The sequence below is a fragment of the Artemia sp. Qi Xiang Cuo genome, chromosome 17 (genome assembly GCF_049724085.1).
Source record: "Artemia sp. Qi Xiang Cuo chromosome 17, ASM4972408v1, whole genome shotgun sequence".
Classification (NCBI taxonomy): domain Eukaryota; kingdom Metazoa; phylum Arthropoda; class Branchiopoda; order Anostraca; family Artemiidae; genus Artemia; species Artemia sp. Qi Xiang Cuo.
In genome coordinates this window covers 32,160,896-32,184,589 of record NC_142810.1, presented here as the reverse complement: position 1 = coordinate 32,184,589, position 23,694 = coordinate 32,160,896, and the positions used below count along the sequence as shown (strand labels likewise).

Below are 23,694 nucleotides of genomic sequence, written 5' to 3'. Positions count from 1 at the left end.
ACGCCGCCGCCTCTGCCGGCGGCGGGGCGCCGGCGACGCGCCGGCGGCGTTGCAACACTGCGGCGGTGGTCAACCGGGCCTTTCGTCAGCGGCGTTGAGTCCCTCCGCCGGTGCGGCGCCGGGGTCTAATTAAAACTATCATTATATACACGACTCTGGTTTGTCTGAACTAAGAATAACACCAGATTCTTACTTACTTAGACTTAGTTCCTCCCAAACCGGTTGGCGCATAAGGCGGCAAAGGTTCCTCTACAACGACCTCTGAAGAGCTTGCGATCACAGTTGAAGCAAAGATGTACCCACCAGTTTAGTGTAGTGTACCGCCAGTGTTTTTTAGAAATGAAAAGGATTAGTGGTAGTTTTCAAAATATTCCAAGAGTGAAAGCCATATATATTCAGTTTACTGACTTACTACAGGGCCTTGCTATTAATTTCTCAGTATTTTAATTTCCCCAATATTGTGGGCTTTTATAACTTATTGCTTTTGGAATTAGAGCCGGTGAACTGCTCTTCCACTCATCTTATGATAAGTGAGCCTCCTTAAGACGCTATTGGTTAACCGCAATGTTTTTATTCTTAGCGAGGATGAAGTTGTTCGTATCCTACTTCACGTTTTCACTGATGATAGTCACTCAATTGATTGCCTGAGAACTGTTTGGTCCTGGGATTGGGGGCATAGTACAAGAAGGTTCAATCACTGGCTGCAGAGAGATCAGGGAAGAAAGACTCGTTCAAAGACAAGGAAGAAAAAGAATGGACACAGGTAACATTTATGAAGATTAAGGCACTCTTTGGCTTAGCTGGTTTTTCAGCAATAAAAAAGCTTGTTGATTCTTTTAATTTAATGTCTAGCTTTATATTGTAATTATTTCACACTATCCAAGAGGATGATTTTGGACAAGTTTCTTATGCTTAGAGGCACAAACAAATTTTGGTAATAGTTTCTTATTAACCATGGTTGTTTGATCTGATTTAATTTATCGATCTCAATTTTTGTCAACTGTTGCTGCTTACTTTCAGCAAAAAAAACTTGTTTTTTTTAAATTTAATTTCTGATCGTTTTTCAAATAATGCCGGTAGATCTGGCCCACTCTCCATGAAAAATCTCCTTCCCTCACGGGAAACTCCTCCGTGGAAATTTCCTCCCACGTAAAATATACCTCCCGTAAAATTCCTTCCCGACAACTCCATCCTCGCTGAAAATCCCTCTTCCCGTAAAATTTCTTGTGGACGATTCAGCCTGAAACATTCCTCTTAGCATGCTTTCATTTGGAAAAAACTTTGATTTCTCATCGTTTTCCCGTCCGAAAATCCCCCCTTACGTGGAAATTTTTAACCGAAAATTCAAACACATAGCCCCAGGACAATTCCACTGGAACATCTCCACATGTACAATTGAGTTGGCAAAGAGAAAGTAAGACAAATAAAAGAATTTCGTATAGGAGTTCTGTCAAATCCCACCAGTGTAAAATTTCCCCTGGAAAGTTCAATTCCGGGAATCTCTCTCCCCACGGAAAGTTCTCCGTATGGAAACCCACCTCAAGTACAAAATACACCCCCCCCCGCCGGAAACTGTCCATAAACTTCCCAGTAACAAATACTATACGTAACAATGGACGAATTTCATAACTTACAGGCCTCCCCACGGGCTGTCGGGGTCATGTTACCCCTAAAAGTATATTTATTGGATCTTTCAATTATGCTGAACAAAATGATAATCTCAAAATTTTGACGACTTTGAGGAAAAAGAGGTGTGGGAGGGGGCAAGTTGCCCTCCAATCTTTTCGGTCACTTAAAAGGAGCATTAGAACTTTTAATTTCCTTTCGAATGCTCTCTCTCCCTGTCTTCTAGGACCATTATTTCGATACGATCACCCCTGAAAAAAAAAACAATAATAAACACGCATGAGTGATTTTTCTTCTGGCAAAAATTGCAAAATTCCATATGTTTGTATCTATGAGCTTGAAACTTCTAGAGTAGGGTTCTCTGATACGCTAAATCTGAAGGTGTGATTTCATTTAAGATTCCTTGACGTTTAGAAGGTGTTCTCCCCCCCCCCCTTTTCGAAAACCAGGCAATTTTTCTCAGGTTCGTAACTTTTGATGGGTAACACCAAAGTTGATGAATCTTGTATGTTTGGAATCATCATCATAAGCTGATTCTTTTGATATATATTTATTTATATCAAAATTCAGTTTTCTTTAGAGTTTCGGTTACTATTGAGCCTTACGTGCAGTCGCTCCTTACGTGCAGTTCGTTACCACGAACTGTTTGATGACCTTGATATGCTTTTATTTTACACAAACCAACAGTTAAAACAAAATATACCATGAAGATTATTGCAACAAAATGGTGGATTGAGATACTTGTATATGAAGGGTATCCATATTGGAGGTCAGAATGGCTTCAGCTCTATAGAAGACCCAAAATTACCCTGGTATTCAATTCATATAAATATTAATCCGATTCCCAGATAATTCTATAGTAAAACCATTGTTAAAAACTTGTTGCAGAAAATTGCTGTTGATTGAAACTTTTGACATGATATTCAACTTTTGCCCAAAATTAAATCACATCCTAAGATTTTAATTTTTAAGTCGAAAATCTAAAGAAACTCAGCAAATGTTCCTAATATTAACCAATAATGAAACTATGTGAATGAAAACTTAGTTTTTTTTCATTTCTTAGGTTTTTTCATTTCTTAGGTTTTTTCATTATTGCAATAGTTGTAAATTGTGAAGTGTTATAATCGTGTTTATTAATAAAGTAAAGTAAGTAAGTAAAATAAGTACATTAATAAAGTAAAGTAAGAAATATTAGAATAAATTAAATGTTTTCCAAGAAATAAGTTCTTCACAGAAAAGTAAAGAGCGAAAATAAAGTCATATAGTAGGTCTAATTAAATCTTAAAAATGATCAAAAATCAGAGTCAATGAACAAAGGAAACTCAAAGCAAACAGAAATGAAAACTAATGATCACATCGAACATAAAGATAACAGATGAACAAGTGAATTCTAAAACGAACTGAAATTAAAATGAATTATCAGCTCAAACTTAAAACGAACATAAAGTACCACAAACAGGAATAGGACTACCGGCCCCTAAGCCTTTTAAAGGCTCCAGTGTCATTTGGTCTTTACTGAAAACAAAATAAATCTAAAAATTATCTCTTTTATAATCGTAACTTTGAAAGATAAAAAATCATGAGATTTGCAGGAATTGATATAAGCAAATTTTAAACAACAAGATTGCATGGTGATTTTCTTCTTTTTTTGTCAATGTTTGACAGGTAAAACCATACTTTTCAAAATCCTTATCTTTTTCAATAAATCGCAAATGGCACTCAAGCCGTTTACAGAATTGCCACAGATGGAAATAATGCTACCCCTCCCCCCTTGAAGCTTCTTAAAAACAAAACATATAACACAACTAGAAGGTGACGGTTTTTCTTTCTCACGAAAATGAAAATCTTTTTTTCGAAAATGTTTCTAACTAACATAAATAGGCTATAACACAACTGGAAGGTGACGGTTTTTTTTCACGAAAATGAAACTAATTTTTTGGAAAACGTTTTTAAACTAATAAAAACGTTACAACGGTAGATGATGTTTTTTTCACGAAAATGAAAATACTGTTTTGAACATTGCATTACATAGTCGTCAACGTAGTCATGCGTGTTTTTTTTTCAGATTAAGAATGTGTATTTCATGTGTCATTAAAGGTACAAATTAATCGCTTCTCTTTATTCAAAGAAAATGATGCTAGTAAAAACAAGGCTACATACAGGGATGGCATCTGGAAATTTTGCCCCTCAAACTGTCGTTTTTTTATCCTATGAACACGCCTTCATTTCATGCCTCATTTCGGTTTTGCCAAAGGGACATTTGTCAGCTTCTACTCCTAGTAAAACTCCAGATGCATTTTTTTCATGTCATCTATCATTAGTGATTTCAATACCGTTAGAAGCTAATCGTAGATCGAAACTACAAGGAACATCTCTGTAATCATTGAAAACTACGCCCTTAGTTTTTCCGAGGAAAAAGTTATGTCATATAAATTGAATCGGTGGGTTGAATTTAGCCGTTTGGCTGGAATGAGCCGAATCACAAATTAAAAGTTTTGTACGGTGTACATTGTAACAAGAAGCATTTCAAAACTCGGCCATTGAAATTTCTCTTTCTTACAGTGGATGAATTGAAATTTCATCTTCTTCCTTTTAAGGTTTCGGTGAATTTTGCCCCGTTAAAGCGATTTGTGATCTCGCCCATTTTATTGTTTTATAGCCCTTTTTCTTTTGCCCGGCGGATCTGTAGCCTAGAATTTTGCGAAACCTTTTGCAATTAGAATTTATCTTATATGTATTATTACCATTTTTTTGCTCGATATATTTGCATACACATAACCGTAACCTGCTTGAAGCTAAGTTGCTCCCAGGCTAGGGGGTGACCTACCTAAGCACCACCACTCGAATAGATAATCCTTGGTGATTGCAGAGGAAGGTTGAAGTACTTCTAAAATTTGTGAAACTTGTAAAGCATAGTAGAAAAGCCACTATAAGGGAAAAATTCAGTTGACGAAAAGAAAAGTTATGTGGCCACCTATCATTGCTCCAAGTGAAATTATCTCCTAAGCTTGAATATGTAGCAATCATCCTGGATTTATATAAAACCAAAATTTATATTGAACTATTACCAGGCGGAACAAGCTAGAGACATGGAGGCGGAACTCGAAAAGCCTCTTGTTTATGTTACATCTGCCAAGGAATATATGTCGAACTTATCTAACTAATAGTCTGTAGCGATGTAAGGGCGTGCATTTTCGCATGAATTTATGAGCTGGCCGCTTTTATGCTGTGAAAAAAATTTGGTGGGTGAATTTAATGACCTATAAGTTTGTTTTTCTTAGCTTCTTTGAATAATCGTCTTGAGCCGGGCGGTATAAGCATCACTTTAAAAGACGGAATATATAATTCAGAAAATAAGTTCTATACCAGCAGTAATTGAAATTTAATGAAGATTTTAAAATAATTTTCTGAGTGAACAACTAATGTTTTGAAACTAATAATAATAATAGTAATTTTATTTCAACCCTTCATACAAATACAATGTAAATGCTCGAAGGAGTTATAAAAACGAAAGAAAAAAAATAACGATTATAAAAAAAAATAAAAAAAAAATATAGAAATAAACATAAGAGTTTCTGAACCAAATGGGAATTCCCAATAAATATTTGCAATACCGAAAAAAAATTGAACGAATTTGGTTACGTTCAGTTTTACTAAAGCAATTCCACAAAGGGGTTAAAAAAAAGACATGTGGCGCGAACACGGCGTTACAGAGACGACCGAGCGTAATTTTGTCAAATTGACCTTTAGTTCGTGCTAGCATACCGTAAGTTTTATACTAGACAATTATTTTCAGTGGTGTTTGTTTTTTTTTCCATTACGAAACTTGGGAATTTCGCAAAATAGCATGGATCATGCTAGGATGGAATATCTTGAGTCTTAAATGGATGCTTGCAAAAATATAATTTAATTATGGTGGGATTATTAGAAGATTGTAAAAACATTTTTAGATTATTTTTGTAGACAAGTCCGAAGCCAATCTGCATTCGTGTCTGTTAAAAATATAATGCATGTTTATATTACATTGTTTTGTCTTTTGTCGAAAGTATTGCAGTGTTTCGAATTCGAGCAATAAGTTTGAGTGTTCGTTTTTCTCTTCTGTAAATAAAAAACTCAAAAGCAATTCAAAGCAGTATGTGTCATGTTAAAATAGGTATATTGAGTCTGGAACTGAGACCAAATCTTGTTTTTATATTGTCTAAAGTTTGACTTATAGATTTAGGAACGTTTTTAAATTTGTATAAACTCATAGAAAAAAACAAAACAAAACAGAACGTAACCAGATCTGGGATGATGAAAGCCGTTTTCATTGTTATTACTGTCCTATTTCCTACTCCTCTCTACCATGGGGTGCCAATTTACCGAATTACCTTCCGGTGATGTATTTTGGGACAGATCGGCAAGATTATCCATCGTATGACGGGGCTGCCGCCTGAATGGCAAGCTCAAGGCACGGCCTGAAGGCCTGGTCTCTTCTCTAAAAGGCGGCCTCGAAAACCGAAGAACCGAGTTTTATCCTCCGTACCCTTTTCCCTAATCCGTATGTGGAGTTTCATTCCTATTCGAGTCCCTTTATGACTTTCCTCCATCTCCGTCACTCCTTCCCTCGGCAATGTTCCTCACTCACCCCCTTAGTGGCCAACAAAGGGTCGAGAAACGCTCAGAGTTGGGGAGTGGCTTAACTTGGCTGTATTGGACCCCCTTGCGAGGAAATGAGCGTGGTCTTGGCCGTGAGACGCAATGCCGGCCCATAGATGAAAGTGACCGGGATACCGATATTTCTACCCGTCGCCTTTTTTTTCTCTCCGTCACCCTTCACGATTTTTGACTCCAGGTTTAGGATCCTCTCCGTCACATTCCGCCATATCTGGCTCCATGCTTAGCATCGTCTCCGTCACCCTCCGAAATCAGTAGCTACGGGCCTACGATTTCATCAGGCAAGCTCCAGGCTCTGGTACCAGTCACAGACCACACACATCCAAAGACCAAAACGCCTTCCTACCGGCTCCCACTTTAAGCCCAATACACTCAGGGGCACGACGGGCGTATCTGAAAAACAGATTAGAGTATCGAGTTGAATTTTTGTGGGATGTTGAGGGGAATAATATACTAAATCTAAAGACACTATGTGTGCCCAGTTTGTCAAAAGGGCGTTTTTGCAATATCTCAAGTTCAGCTAAGGGTATTAAGTTGAAACTCTCCGAGAATTTTAAGTGATATGTTAAACTAAATCAAAGATACAATGTTCATCCAAGTGCATCCAGGTTGTCAAAAGGGCGTTGCTGTAATATCACAGGAACAGTTAATGTATTAAGTTCAAACTTACAGGTAATGTTGAGGGGGATGTAAAATTAAGTCAAAGGCACAACATACATCATGGTTGTCAAATGGGCGAACTGCAATATCTTAGGAACGGTTTAGGGTATTGAATCGAAACTTTTAGAGAATTTTGAGGGATATTTTAAACTAAATAAAAGAGCGTATGGCATAAGGGCTATCAAAAGGCCGTATCTGCAATGTATCAGGAACAGCTAAGGGTATTAAGTTGTAATTTTCATGGAATGTTGAGGAGGATCTTTAACTAAATTGCAAGATACTATGTGCATCCATATAGTCAAAAAGGCGTATTCCAAGAACTACAAAGGATGTTGAATTCAACCTAAGGCACTGTGTGCATTCAGGTTGTAAAAATAACGTCTTTTCTATTCAACACTATGCATACGCTCCTGTCAAAGTCACAGATAAATGAGTCTGAAGGATCAGAAATAAAGAGAGTTAAGCAATGCCTTCGATTTATATTTATTTTCTTATTCCATTTTCCTTAATCCGTTGCCTTTTGGACATTTTCGTTGGAGGATTCTTTTGAATATTTTGTCGAGCGATTGCTTAGTTCTATATCTTAGTTCAAGAACCGTCCTAAAACATTGGTTTCAAATTCAACAAAATTTATGCAGTAATTATTTAAATGCAATCAAAGATATGTCTCAGATTACCTTATGAAACTTAAGAACTTAGATTAGAAACCGATATCTTAATTCTTAAGCAGAAAAAAAAAAGTGATAATATTAACATAATATTTACCAGTTATAAAAGTATGGCAGTCTAAAACGAACAAAAATTTATTTAAAAAATGTTTTTCCGGAAAAGAAGTTTTTTAAACAACATTAAAGAGCCACATTAAAAACTAAGACGAACAGAAATAATGTTTTAGAATAACTTTAACTTGAAACGACCAGAAATTACTGTCAATGAATAAATGAAACCCAGAACGAACAAAAATCAAAAGAAACAATCAAGTGGCAGATACTGATATAGATGAGTAAATAAATCCTAAAACGAGTAGAAACAAAAACGAATATTCAAGTCAAACTTAAAAGGAACATAATTTTCTGCAAACAGGAGTAAGCCTACTGCCTCGTCCAACCCTTACACCTTATAAAGGCTATTGCGTCATTTGTGCTTTAATGAAAACTAAATATATTTAAAAAAAATTTCTTTTATAATTATAACTTTGAAAAATCTAAAATTTCTGTTCTGTAATATGTTCAATTGCTCTGATTTCCGGGAACCACTATGATTATATATTAAGCTTTCCGTTTATTTTTAATAGTTCTTTCCAGTCCTCTTGATAATTATGGTGGTTCTATTTTGTCTTTTACTTTTGATCGACAACGCAAATTATAAAATAGCCCTTAGAAGGTTTGGGACAGGGATACAGGAGCCCTACTCCTGTTTGTAGTGGTTTATATTCGTTTTGAGTTTGACCTGATTCTCATTTTAAGTTCTACACGTTTAAGGGCTTATTTATTCATATACATCAATATTTGATACCTTTATGTTTAATGTGATTATTTATTTTACTTTTTGTTCGCTTCTGGTTTTATTTATTCATTGATAGTAATTCTTGTCATTGTAAGTTGGACTATTATGGGATATTATTTCTGCTGGTTTTAGGTTTTAATAGGGCTCTTTACTTTTCTTTGAAAAAACTTCTTTTTTGGAAAAAGGTTTATTTTCAAATTAAGTATGTGGAAATGATAGATTACTTTAACTAGAGCGAAAAATTTTGCCAAAGAGGACATAAAGCGGTCTAATCATGAGCATCCATTGTAATTGGATCTTAGAAATTGATAAAGGAAATGGGTGCACATACAATCCTATGATACCGCTACGTTTTTTTTAAGCCGATAGTGGATTTATAATGTATTTCCGATAATTTTCCTTTTTTCTTAATAGAGTTAGCATTATCTGAACAGCACACCTATCGTTAAGGAAATAATTTCCTATGGATTCGACGGAAATCTTTTCATTTGCAGATCTCCGCAAGTATGAAAGTGGCAAAATATAGTGTATGCGTACTTCCACCTTTGAACAACAGTTTTGAACGTACTATTCTTAATAACGTGATCAGTTTCCCTCCAATTTCTTTTATTTCTGTTTGTGAAATAAGAATTTTGGTTTAGCTTCGTGTTTCGTTGAGGCATACTTAAGTAGTATTCTGTGTAACATTTGGAAATATTTATTTCGGAGTTGCACATATCTCTATGGCAACGAGTCCTAAAAGTTCAATAAGCAGTTCCACCAAAATGTGGATAACTTCTAACAATACAGAAGGAACCTCAAACATGAGATAGAATCTACTTTTTGGTGATAGTACCAGCAAACAGGGTTGCAGTCTGTTCATTAGTGCTTTAAAAATAATCTCTGTTTTCATTAACGCTTAGTTTTAGTCTTAGACACATACAAGTTTAGAAAAAAAAATCGTTAGAAAGTATTTAAGCAAAAGAGATTAGATAAAGACAAGTATCATTTTGGATTAAAAAGGAAAAAGTCTAATGTTAAACATTAGTAAATATGATAGATATTTTTTTTGGTTTTGCGAGCTCTGAGGTGCTTTTATAAAAACATTAATTAAAAAAAAAGTTTTTCCGAGGGAATTAAAGAGCGAAGTTGAAACTTCGAACGAACCAAAACTATTACTTCGCGTCCTATTTAACAAATATCATTAAAACTAGTGCAAATAAATCAACTGGTGATATTTCCCTATGTTTGTAGGATTACAAACATATCTATAACGCTTTTCATGGTCCTACAGGAGCTGTGACATCAGCAACTTTCATCATGCAACTAAAATTTTCTTAAAAACTTTGGCAGGAAAAAAATAAGTTCAAAGTCATTGCACATCATATAAAATAATGGATTGATTTATCAGGTAACATCTTGATCTCACCTAGTATTACTCGAAATGAAGAACATATCAACCGTAATATGAACTCTGGAAATCTAGTTGTTTCTATATAAAACGAGGATTTTAAGTTGTAATACAAATTCTAAAGCGAGTTTGCAGTTCTAATACTAATGACGTCATTTCTTATGGGGTCTTGGACAAATTTGTTTTCAAATATTGGGAAATCATAGAAAACGTTGGAAATATTGGAAAACACCCGGTACTGATATGCCCGATCCCGATACCTTCCCAAGACCAATACGCCCAATAACAATAGGACCATACCGATACGCGTGATATCGATACGTCCGATACCGATACAGCGTACAACCCTTTCCCGAGGAATTATGGAAACTCATATCATCACAAAAATCGTAGATATTGGACCTCTCAACTATGTTGAATAAAATGGCTATCTCAAAATTTTGATTAGATGGCTTTGGGGGGAGAGGACCTGTTGGGAGGGAGGCTATTTTCCCTCCAATCTTTTTGGTCACTTAAAAAAGGCACTAGGAAATTTAATTTCTGTTTGAATGAGCTATTGCACATCTCTCTATGATGTTCTGGTAAACCGCTAGCCCTGCTAGAAAAAAAGGGAGACAGATCAGTGCTACCCATGCAAAAAAGTGATTTTCCTTGTTGTTCAAGGAGGGGGACTGTAATGTCCCTAGTCAAGGTTTTCGACCTTGCTGATTCCAACGGTACAATTTCATTTTGATATGACGCAATTTTCAAGGGGTCTTAGGTTTTTCTTTAAATCACCTTAAACCTTTTTTCGCAATAAACTTTTACTTTTAAGACGAACCGAAATAATAGTTGCCATTGATGAATCAGTTTCAGATGGTAATTTTTTATCACTAGGTAGTTTTCCTCTAAACGCGTTTTTTAACTTTCAGTTACTATGGGCTGTGGTTCGCTGTTTACTAGGTTGCAGCTGCCGCTGCAACCATGATTTGATATATTGGTGTGTTTACCTTAATTGCGTAGCTTATTAAGGGTGCTTGTAGGAGGAACATTCGAGAGGTGTTCTTGCAAACCTCTAGTTAAGGGTTTTGGATCATAATTATTACAATGATGATATCGTTTTATACTTCCGAGCTTTTCTACTTTAGAAGTGACATCAAAAGTGTTGTTTTTAGTGCTATATCGCACTTACGGATGGTAAAACTGATACACGTCCTACATATATGAACCGTAGCTTTACAACAAATCATGAAATGTCCCTGTTAATAGTACTAGTAGCACAGTAACCCCAGCTTTTCCCTATGAGATCTGGGACTAAAAGTACTGTTTTCGGTGCCATTTGGAATTCACTGATGGTTGAATTTGTAGGAAGGACGTCGATATGAGCAATATCGTTTATATGAGCTACTAAAAATTTGTGTAGATACCTGCGATACCAATACGTCCAATAACAATACGCCAATACAGATACGCGTGATATCAATACGTCCGATACCGATACAGTATGCTGCCCTTTTCCCAGGAACTATGGAGGGTCATATCATTGCCAAAACCAAATATATTTGACCTTTGAACTATGTTGAACAAAATGGCAATCTCGAAATTGTGATTAGACGACTTTGGGGGGAGGGGGCATTTAGGGTGGGGGATGACTAGTTGCCCTCCAATCTTTTTGGTAAATTAAAAAGAAAAAGATCAATGCTACTCCTACAAAAAAGTCAGTTTCCTTGTTATTAAAGGAGGGGGCTGTAATTTCCCACATTTTGGTTTTCGACCCTGCTGATTCCAATGGAAGACTTTTAATTTTGATCAGACGTCATTTTTGAGGGATTTCTGACTTTTTTTCGAAATCACTATAAAATTCTTTTCGCAATAAGCTTTTACTTTTAAGACAAACCGAAATAATAGTTATCATTCCTGAATCAGTGTCAGATGGAAATTTTTTTCACAAGGTAGTTTTTTTCTAAACGCCTTTTTTAACTTTTGGTTACAATGGGCTGTGGTTCGCTCTTTACTAGGTTGCAGCTACCGCTGCAACCGTGATTGTTGGCAACCCTGATTACTTGTTATGTTTAATGACCGCCATCAGTATTTCTATTCGGCATAAAATTCAAATTTTTGGGGCAGTTTTGTTTACGTTTTCTTTTTCACTTTTGTTGTTTTTGACCTAAGAGAAAAAATTAATACATAACATCATTAGACCCTCCTCTCAAACATCTGAGTTGATATGAAAAATTTGGGACTCGAAAAATATTCCAGTTTTTTCTGGTCAAAATTTGGCTGGACAAAGTGACATTTTTGCTCTATTCGTGGATAATTTTGACTTTTCTTTCTTTTTTATATTATTAACCCTTTTAGTAACCAATGCCAACTGAGTAGGCTAATATCATAAAAGCGAAATGTTCAACCATTTGATGGGTAATAATTCTGAGGTTTATTCCAGGTTTATCTTGAACATTTCTGTCTTTTCCAGATTTTATTTCTACAAGTATAATGGTACCAAATTTATTCAAAATTTAAACTGTAAATATGCAGTTTTCAACATAATTTAGCTAGGATGAAAGTGAATAAATCACGTGATGCCTTGTTTATGCTCTTTCGTAATTTAATAATCGCTTCTGGGGGAAATTACATTTTGAGCCTTAAAGGGCTAAAATGGCTCAAAACAGCCCATAGTAACCAAAAGTTTGAAAGAGTGTTTCTAAAAAAAAGTCGAGTGAAAAAAGAACTGCCATTTGTTGCTGATTCAAGAATAGTATTCATTATTTTCAGTAGTCTTAGTATTAAAATGTTATTTTGAAAACACCTTTGCAGAATTTTTGAAAAAGAGCTAGAAACTCCTCAATAGATAGATAGATAAGTGTATTAAAGCCAAAAAATACGGCCATGAACACAAAGAGAGCACAAATATACTAAACTTACATCGGCGATCATCATAAAAAGCACAAATATAATGAAATTGTATCAGCCAACATAAACAAACACTTAAATGAAACATACACATAAAAACAAGTTGCTTTAACAACATACACTTAATTTGCTTTTGTTTTATTTAATTCCAACTCAACACTTTAGTAGCAAAAGAGAAATGCAATGCAATTTCTTAAACTTGATATTAATTGAAAATAAGTTAAGCTTTACTCGTTTTATTTAACTAAATTTCCAGATACCTTGCTATTTTACAAATAAACTGAGGCGACGTACTATTAAAGACACCTGGAAGTATCAACTAATTTTTTCCAAATATTTCTTCCCTTATCGCAGAGAGCCCCTGGCACCGGCTTAAGCAATGCATCAAATAATCTTCTTTAACTCTACAAAGCGGGCAAGTATATCTGACTTCATTGGGACATCTTTCTTAATCATATCTTTTAAATCTTGCGTATAACGTCAGTTTTGCTGTGACCTGTGCTAGATCTACTAAACCTCGATCGCCGAATTGGGTAGATTCGATAGCTCCGAAGGTCACAGTTGATCGTTCCATATATGCTGCGTCGATGTTCCGAACTCTCTAACTTGGTTAGTACTTTAAGAATTTCCGGTATCATCTTAAAAAGTGTCATTATAAGCTTCAATTTAAAAAGTGTCACCTTAAACATACAAAAATGTTGTTTTGACTGTACTTCAGACACCACCCTTGACCTAGACTGGTGATTTACTATGATAAAACCAATCGTATTTTTACAGGTATTTGTCAAATTAATTTTACCAATAGATGGCTCAAATAATAGAAAATAATTAAAAAACTCTTGTTTGACATATTTTATTATATTTATCAGATACAAAAACCAGTAACGGTAGGGGCTAGCATGACAGCAAAAATAATAACCATATAGGACAGTAACGTAAAAAAACACACAAGAGAGATAATCAAAACACACATTAAAAAAAAGAAGCACACACACATATATGTAAAAGAATTTAGATGGTACCAAAAAAACACACATCCATTTATTCAAACATTAACAAAAAAACAAAACATTAATCCATTTATTCAAACACAGATGAGGAATAACTCTTAAATACTGTTAAAAAGCAGAATTTGGTGGGGTCATCTGAAAATTTGCCAGTGTTTTTGCATCACCTTCTCCTATAGAGTCCGTGTTTGTGCATCGCTGCCCTGTATAGGGGAAGTAAAAACCAAACAAAACATTGAAATCTTCAGCTGAGGGTATGGTGACCGAAAGGGCTAATATTCCCCTTGTTTGTTATTTGTGCAGTTCAAATTAGAAAAACAGACGCTATTAACTAATTGCAGTCAAACACACTATATGTAACCGATAGGCTGTGGGGAGAGGGGGGGGGGTTGAAATTCTCAGATACATAGTCCCAGATACTTTTTGTCGAGCGATAACGCTAATAATTTATAAAACAAGATTGACCGTCGCCGACGTTCTTTGGTGTAAAAAAAGGTGAAATTGAGGCACATAAAACCTCACTAATGCATATCTTTATAAATTCATCGATGCTATAAAAGCCACAAGTTATGCCAAACAAATTTTTACCATTGTTATTTTTTTCTGCTTGATTGAAAATTATATTCGAAATTGATATAAAAAATATTCTAAATTGTGTTAAGTCTTAAGGTTCTGTTTGAAGCATAGGTATGACCCACTGTGGAATCCGAAGCTTATAAATCCTGCTGTCACAGAATGACCCAAATTTTGGCATTAAAATGTCCAGCTCCCTCATTCAGATGATGTATTTCGCCGTGTTTAAATAAAAAAAAAACACTGCCCATGTTTTATTTATTTATTAATTTTTAAACGCCAAAAATTCTACCTAAAAAAATATGTAAAAAAAGCGATGCACAGAAACAGGAGATGAAAGAAAATATAATAAATCGAAGTTCGATGTTTTGAATGCTAAGAACAAAACCAGGCAACAAAATTAAATTATTTTTGTTTCAAGAATTAAAGCATGTGGTTGTTATGGTGGTTTTCACGCTCGATTTAAACGTGCAATCGGGATTTTTCTGTCAACTGTGTAGTTAGGCATAACTATGTTTCAGAATTATTTGTGTGTTTACTTATTTACTTGTTAATTTGAAACACTAAGAATTCTAAAAAAAAAGAAAAAAAAAGATGTAAAAACGATGCGTAGAATGTAAATATATATATATATATATATATATATATATATATATATATATATATATATATATATATATATATATATATATATATATATATATATATATATATATATATATATATATATATATATATATATATATATATTTATATATATATAAATTAAAAGGCTATATTTTTGGATATACTGCTGTATGAAACTGCCCTAACAGTAATTCTTGAGTAATTCATATTACCTGTGCAAGTTCTTGGCATGTCATTTTTCTGTAGTCCTATTGTTTTAATGTTTTAACGTAAGATGATAATCTTGCTATCATTACCTAGCTGAGATTTAGATTTATCCATAAACGGAATGATTTATTTGAAACTTCTTCTTGATTTTTTTTTTTTTTTAGATTGATAAACATGTAAAAAGGATGATGAAAAAAAATAAAAAGAAGAATGTTTTTATTATTTAAGCGTGATTGAGTCATTCATTTTAAAAAAAAAAATGTAGGTAGTATCAAAATTCAGACTCGGTGAATGGATAGATCTGAAACTAATTAATCTAATTATTTAAATATCTTGTCCTTTCTGGGTATCTTATAACCAAAAGCTTGTCGCAAAATTACATGTTTCATAGGGAATATAAACCTTTTACAATTGATATTAAAAAAAAAAGAAAAACAATTTAACACATTCAAATATTTCACGCAAACTGACTTTAGGATATAAAACAAAAAGTCCAGGGGCACATTTCAACAGACTATTCAAAAACGATGTTTATTGAATTTTATTTGTTTCTAGGAGTCAGAAAGACAAATTCCCATCATTTCAACAAGATGAGGCCAAGATAGAAGGTTGTAAGCTTCCCATTAATAAGGATACTGTACAAGCTATCGTGCCTATGGTGAAGGTATGATTTTATGAGCGTTAATTTTCTAAAAAAAACAAATTTCTATAAATGGGAGTTCTATCTTATTCAAAAAAAAAAGAAATGAAAATCTTCTTCCAAAAAAAAGGAAGAATTCTTCTAAAAACTGTTTCCTTGCTACTATGTCTTCTATTAAAACGATATTTTGTAAACTATGTAAATACTCACAAAAAGGTTCTATCTACACTTCAACGAATAGAACTTGAGTTTTAAAGAACCTTCTCGAATAATTTTCTTGCTTTGATAAAACGGGAATTGAAAGTTATGGAAAGACTATCTCTCTTTTTTCTTTTGATCAAAAAATTAGTCGCTGAAAATAATTTTAATTGTTCTGTAATTATTTATCAAGATTCATCTAAGGACCATATGATTATCAGGTATGAAGGCCTTTAGAGATTTGTCATGTCTGTGGAGGTTCAATGATCAAAATAAAATCAGAAATTGTCAAGAACTGGTATTTGCATTTGATCCAAGAAGAGTCAATTTCCAAAAAAAGTTCTATTTTTTGTATCGTTCATCATAATGGAGTTCATAACCGTTTGCTGATATCTTCTAGAAAAGGTTGATTAGGGGCAAGGGTACTAAGTTCTACTTTCGGGGCCTTTCCCTTGAGTGACGACAGAAAAAAACAATGCAGAATAATAACTGTGCGGTTTTGCAATTCCTTTAAAAAACGTGACCGGACCCCTCTTCACCGGAATGAAATCTAGGGTAGGGTTGTGGGTACTGCAGGACCTTTTGGTCGACCGAATAAAACTCAGATTTGTGTTTGTGGTATTGTTTTTTTTTTTTTTTTGTTTATTTTTTTTTTTTTTTTTTTTTTTGGCAAAGGTGGATTGAATACCTTAAAGAAATTATATATTTTTCCTGCAGTATTAAACAAAATTCTGAAGTAGCAGCTTTTGTTGGCGAGTTCTGAAATAATATAGTTTTTCTCGGCTATGTCCACAATTTTGTCCACTGTTTAAAAATTGAAACATGAAAATTACATAGAAATACTGGAGCATCATTTAAATGGAACTGCCACCCCAAAAAAAGGAGGGCAGAGGTCCACGGATACGACTTAATCCTCAGTTGGCGAGGAAGAATATTCTGTTGAACGAAAAAATACAATCGAGTCGAGTTAAGTATCTGCTTGGATCAAGAATAGCTTGACTGTCAATTATGAGTTTCTGGAAGGAGTGTTCTTAATAGTATCGTATTTTTAGCTGAATAAAGCTGGAATACAGATTTTGAGATTAACAGGTAAAGCCAAAGAGGTATAAATATACGAAAGAAGATTCCCAAAGGAACTGCATAATAGTAGTAATAATACTAAAGTTGTTTAAAATTCTAAAAAATATCATCGCGCACATGTTTTTCTTGTAACTAGTTAACGGATTTTTTAGCTTTAAAACTAAGACCCGATTAATGTGGAGAATGATAGAACACTTAAAATAAACACTTGGTTAATTCAAGAACATCTTTTTTTACTAATGAAAATATTGTATAAAGTCTAATATTGTAATAACTTCTTCTCGTGTACACTAAGCGTTTTAGCCCGCTTGGAACTTGCCAAAAAGAAGTCCCTGGGACCTCCGGTTGAAAGGAGACTTTGTGCAAGCCATGGCCCATACTTGTTTCTACATGGTTTCTTGCACTAGGTAATATTCTTCTATCAAAAAGAGTCGACACCCTTCACATGAAGTTTGAAACCCATTACCTACAACTCATTATATATTCATGCCTACAAGTATTATTCTACAGTGGGGATGTAATTCGTAATAAATAACTAGGAAGAGGCTATTCAGCATGGAAAAGCCCACCAAAACGAACAGAACCCAGAAGAAAAATCTATTAATCACGATGCTGTGTCGTCTACTAGGAGTGCGATGGGGTCATGAATCATCGTAGTTGACTTGACTACAGTCAAGTCAAATACAGTTCGCACTGTAGTTCTGGAAAGGTTAGGATCTCAAAAAGTTCGCTTTTTTGCCAGTAAGGCAGTTGTCAGATTGTTAGGAAAGCTTTCAAAGGAGCTTATATGGAGTCCATTTTGCATACCCTTTGACCAGCTTTGTCAAAAACTCAAAATCCGTAAGTGACTGTTCTAGTACCGTTAATTGACTGCGCGTTGACTCAGTCACAGGAGCAACAAAAAGTCAAGTAGTTGTCAATTGTAAAACGATCAGATTAGATATTGCTATTGAGGGCAAAATGCTTGAAGTTGACTGTAATTCAACTGTAGTCAACTAAAGTCCATGGTCGGAACGTACTCGAGGCTATAAGTCCCTTGAGGGGTGCTACTCCTCAGGATTACCCTGCAGTGCTGTTTGCAATCACGATTCCGGTTAAGTAAACTCGGGAAAGGGCCACCTCAATGCCACTACGAGCTCACACAAGCAGGGGTTATTTTTTTATTTTTTATTAACAAATGAGTCACAAAAAAACACCACATAGAAATCTCCATATAATGCATCTTCAGCCTTTATACCCAGCCTATCCTTCTTCAGGGCATTTAACACTAATTACTATTATTGATAAAACTACAACATTGGTACTCATGAATAAGTGAAGTACGAATAGAAATGAAAAGAAAACCTACATAAAACGAGCAAAATTATCTTATGTGAAACATCAAACCCAACATGAGCAGCACATGCTTTGGATGAAAAAATTAAATCTAAAACGAATTGAAATTGTATTGAACGATGAAGCCAAAAACATAATTTACCACAAATAATGATGGTGTTTTCTCTTCTCAATTCCCTCAAAAGGCTAGAATTTCAGATAAGCTTTGTTGGAAACTACTTGAGCGCTGCTCAAACTACCAGGAATCTATTTTCTTATATCAACATATTCATATTAATCAATGTATATACTTTTACCAGTCTAATTTTTATCTGTATTTTTATGAATGTTTATGTTCTTTTAAATATATTCCATTCAAGCGTATAGAAAATCAACTGGCTAAGTTAAAATTTAAGTTAAGCTATTTAATTATTTTTCTTTAAAGCGCAAATGATACACTAGTAACCCGGAATATGTTTGGGGTGCATCCACCATACTTATTTGTATCCCTCCACATAAACCATTCGTTACAATTCATTTAGTTATTCTGTTTTAGAAAGACCTGGTGCCTTCAATGCTTTTTTCATTCTAAATCTATTTCTTTTTAATCGATCGGAAAAAACTATTAGCTGTTCAAAGCTTACAATGTAGGTATTTTCGAAGATTACACTGCCTGTACAGGACAGTTTAATTGGGAAAATCCTTTTTTTTTACAGTGAAACACACACACACACACACACAAATCTTTGGAACACAGTGAAACACAAAAAAAAATCTGCTGAAGACAGTTGCTGTATATGTGACGGAAATATCCAGATTTTTTTTTGTGTTTCACTGTCGAATAAAAGGATTTTTTCTATTGAACTCTTATTTATACGTAAAAACTTCAATTTAAGCAATCTATTTAGTTTTCAGTAAAGTGCAAATGGGACTCTTTTTATTTGTTTGCGCATTGATAAAACAGATGAAAATTTTGAGAATGATTTCGGAAGTGTGAGCGATGCCGCCAAGGCCTTCAAATTTAGCTTTTTTTTAAACTAAGCCATGATTTAGCTCATTACTGTGCATAACAGAAAGCCTGCAGGAATGCTGTAAAATTTCACAGCTTCATCTCTGGTCATTTGCTGAAATTCTAAGATCCACGCTGTTTGTTTTGCAATCTTTTTTCCATTTTTATTTCGCATTTTGCGGCATATAAGCTCTATTTTAGCCTAATTACTTAGAAAAAGATTTAGTGATCTGTCAAAAGAGATGTGTTATTTACTCTGTATAAAATCATATGTTCCTTTTGAGTGGAAACTATTAGTTTCTTTTTTTTCAGTATAATATACAACTGTCCTTTCTATCATCTCATTGCTTATGAGTGTTCCGGATGCGTTTTTTTTCTATTATTTTTTTTTTCTATAAAATAATAAAAAATGAACCATGAATTTTTCTTAGACAAAAGAGATAGTAAACACCGCTGTTCTCACTGGTCATCCAGTTGCAAGGTCACTCAAAGTCTTCATGGTTTCAGAAGCTGGCCAAGTAGCCGATGTAACCTTACAAGCCTCTTGCACTTCGTTTGATGAAAGTATACTTAAGGTGAGCTTGGATATTAATTTGTTATAAATTTTTTTCGACTGGATTTAACAACCCTCCAAGCCCTTGCTTCTTTGCGAAAGAATGATTTATGAAAAGCTGACGAATGAGCGGCAGAATCCCGGTCATTTGAGGTTAGATGCAGAATTGGAGGAGTAATTTTAGCTGAAGAGAATGTTGACATTTTCTTTTGTAGGTGATCCTGGGATCGGGCAAAATCTAATCCGAAAGGCAATTTTGATGCTTGACGGAAAATCGTTGGACGTATCCAGGCCATTGGGATTTTTTTTATCTGACTTGGTCCGTGATAACTCGAATGAACTTTTTCTTCGGGATTATTTGAGCCGTTACGATTTGAAGTATCAACAATGAGAAATTTTTGCCGTTGTTAGGTATTACGTTGAGCTTGGTTGACACCACGGTCAGTTTTTAAAGTGCTACAATTGCCCAGATCTGCGTGCTATACAGCGATTGATTTTTGCTGCTATAGTCAAAAACTGCCAGCAATAGTGCTAAAATAGCACTTTCATGCTACAGGTGGCAACTCTGAGCACTTGTTATAGTACTACACATAGTAAAATAGTGCTAAAATAGCACTTTCGTGCTACTGGTGGCAATTCTGACCTTGAGAGGGTATTATGATAATATGCAGAGTCAACGGATTTGCATACTCAACTTAGATAATATGCAAAATCAACTGTCTAGTGGCTGTCATTAGCCAATAGTATCAGAAAAAGAAAATAGATAAAAATACTACGTTGGGTGTCCAGAAAACCCCCTTGGTGAATTTCGCTAAACCAGAATTGGTTTACGTTTGTAATTGTATATATCAATAAATTATACATGGGCCTAATATCTTAACCGGCCATTCCTGTTTCAAAACAATTCTGAAGGATTGACTACTGTTTTTATTTACATTTGCTACAATTTTTCTCTGTTGTCGGATGGGAAGGGTTGTAGAATGTAAAGGATGTCAAAATACTTATCCATAAATTTTGGAGTTACTCCTGAGTCAACCCACACGGATTAAACCACATAGGTTTTACTTGGCGTTAAGATTAATGGGTATAAAATTAATGTTTCGAAATCCTTCGGAACTAAAGGGAAATCCACTGAAGAGATAATTAAGTTAATAAATTAATTAAGGTAAAAAATTCAGGCGCAAATAGATTCGACATCAAAATTGTAGAGGTCGAGCTTATGACAATGCCGCAACAATAGCTAGTGTCCACACGGGAGTACAGACACGTGTAAAAGTCATCACATGAAAAATACGATTCATTCCTCTTAGTAAAATTCCTAAAGCTCATGCTGCTTGTTTTTCTATAAATTCGACTACTTCTTTTCGAAATTATTCAGTAAGCGCTCGTTTCCTTTTCATGATCTACCCATTGATGGAACGGGCTTACTGCTGCAACTGCTCAAGGAACAAAAGTGTTTCTCGAAATGCGATGGATTGACACACATGAAGTTGTTGAACTGATGAAAACTTTCGAAGGCAACAATGGAATTATCGAATGCAACACAATCACTCACGTTTAGTCCCATCTTGGTTTTGGGGGTCATTTGTCTCGAAGTCCCTCGAGAGACCAACGACACATAAAGATATTAGCAAACAAAAAGGCTTGACATTTCACTAATTTACTATTAAAATAGGTACACTGCAAACACACTTTAAGAACGCCTGAGAAAATGTTATCTGAGAGGGACTTCGGTTCGGCAAAAATCTACCCTGGGTAGAACCTCTGTCACTGTAGCCAGGTCTCTAGTTAAGGACATGCTATAGCTCAAATACTATTTCATGTGTCTTATTTATGGACATTTGCTGAATAACCAGGTCATTAATTTGGTTAAATGACAAAGTGATCTGGGTATTCAAAATTATGGCTGCTCCGAATTGAATCCAAAGATTCAGGGGTTCTATCCAAATTCAAGGTTTCCAAAATGGCTTTGTGTTATTATGGAACTTTTTCCAAGTTTTGATGGGGTATGCTATCTAAAATAAAGGCGTTATCTTTCAAAGATGAGCCTTAACTTTTATGTAGAGATAATGCAAGATTACTGCCAAACAATCCGTATTTTAATGAAAGATAGCTTGAATGAATGCTTTTAGGTCATCCGGGTTGCAGTGATAGCTAGCAACCTAGTAAGAGACGGTCGCGTCCAATGTTAAGAAATGTAAAAACCCATAACTCCTAAAAAAAAGAGTCAGATACAAACAAGAAGTCCACCATTAGAATCGCCTTGTCCGAAACTTTCTGCCCTTGGCTTGAACCGCGAGGGAAATATATTGGCTTGAAAATCAAGAAAAGTGGCATCTACTGCAGCATTCTGCCTAAATAGCTTCTTTTTTTTTCTTTTTTTCTTCCACAGATAGCTTGGCACTGGAATACCGTTGAGGGTTGTTCAATTGCTCATTTTAAAGGAAATTGTTGGGGTTAAAAACATTTATAAATTAAGACAAATTATTTATAAAATAGAATCAATTTTTTTATGAAAAAATGCATATTTCATGTTAAAGATTGATCAATGACGTCATAATCGTAGGATGTAGCCATGTCATTTATTACTATTCCAATTAAGAAAAAGCCATAGGCTTTTCCTGTTTGTAATTTTATCATACTGCGGTCACTAGACTCTTGGCATCCTTTTGTATTGACGCATGACGTCATAATATATAAAGGCATATATAATATGTTACAACCATAAATGACGTCACACAAAACAAAGAAGATTATTCTGTTGAATATCCCTCGTTATAAAATCATGATGACTTCACTGAGAAAATTGCACAAACGCCCCCCTCCGCATAAAAATGTGAATTGATGCAACTGGATATAGGCCTATTCTGTCAGGATTTCATGTGATATAATTTTCGAAGCAATGATATTTCTTATGTAATGACAGTGCACATCTCATATAATGACAGTGTTAAGTAAGGAGTAACATCAAAACTGAAAACGAAATGGAAGGGGCAACTCCTTTCTTATACGTAATCTTATATGATTTTTTACGTCAAGTCACTCATTACGTCATATATGGTTATTCTTGTCGAAAAATAAACGTGTATAAATATTCCATTCACTTTTTACGTTATATATTATAAAATAATACGAGAAAATTTAGTCCCTTTGTATCTTTACAACTTTATATTCGTTCTTTATTATAACAACCCGGATTCACATATATAGTTATGAGAGGCAGCGTGGCCGAGTGGTCCAAGGCACTGGTGTTAGTCACCAGTCTCTTTTGAGGTGTGGGTTCAAATCTTACCGCTGGTATACGATTATGATTTATGTACAAAAATCAAATATCTTTGAAAAGACTGTAGTATGAAAAGACATCAAAAATGCAGTTTTTAGTGGAAAAATTTATTCTCTTTTAGAAATAATTTATTTTACTCGTAGTTACAAAAGATTTTTAACCCAATTAATTTCCTTTAAAATGAGCCATTGAAAAACTCTCTACGATGTTCCAGTGCCAAGCTATCCGTGGAAAAGTATCTGTGGCAAGCTATTCTTCATTACTTTAGAAACTAATTTAGGGAATATATTTTAGACCCCGGTGCCGCGCCGGCGGATCGACCGAACGCCACCGACGAGACGCCCGATCGAACGCCGCCGAAGTGTCGTAACGCCGCCGGCAAGCCGCAGGCCCGCCGCTGCCGGAAGAGGCGGCGGCATTCGGTCGACTTTAAATTAATTTTGCGGCAATCTTTTATTGCGTCAACCGTAAAGTCG

The 23,694-nt window shown here is 34.7% G+C and overlaps 1 protein-coding gene across 2 annotated transcripts in view; it reads left to right on the top strand.

The window, feature by feature from the left end:
- dtn (transmembrane protein 132C dtn) overlaps positions 1-23,694 on the top strand; it is a 258,507-nt gene that overhangs the window by 91,177 nt on the left and 143,636 nt on the right. For both annotated transcript variants that reach the window (XM_089103044.1, XM_089103045.1), the window contains exons 5-7: positions 581-763; positions 15,697-15,805; positions 19,814-19,957. In XM_089103044.1, the coding sequence (XP_088959170.1) occupies positions 581-763; positions 15,697-15,805; positions 19,814-19,957 (436 nt within the window). The remainder of the gene's footprint in view (positions 1-580; positions 764-15,696; positions 15,806-19,813; positions 19,958-23,694) is intronic.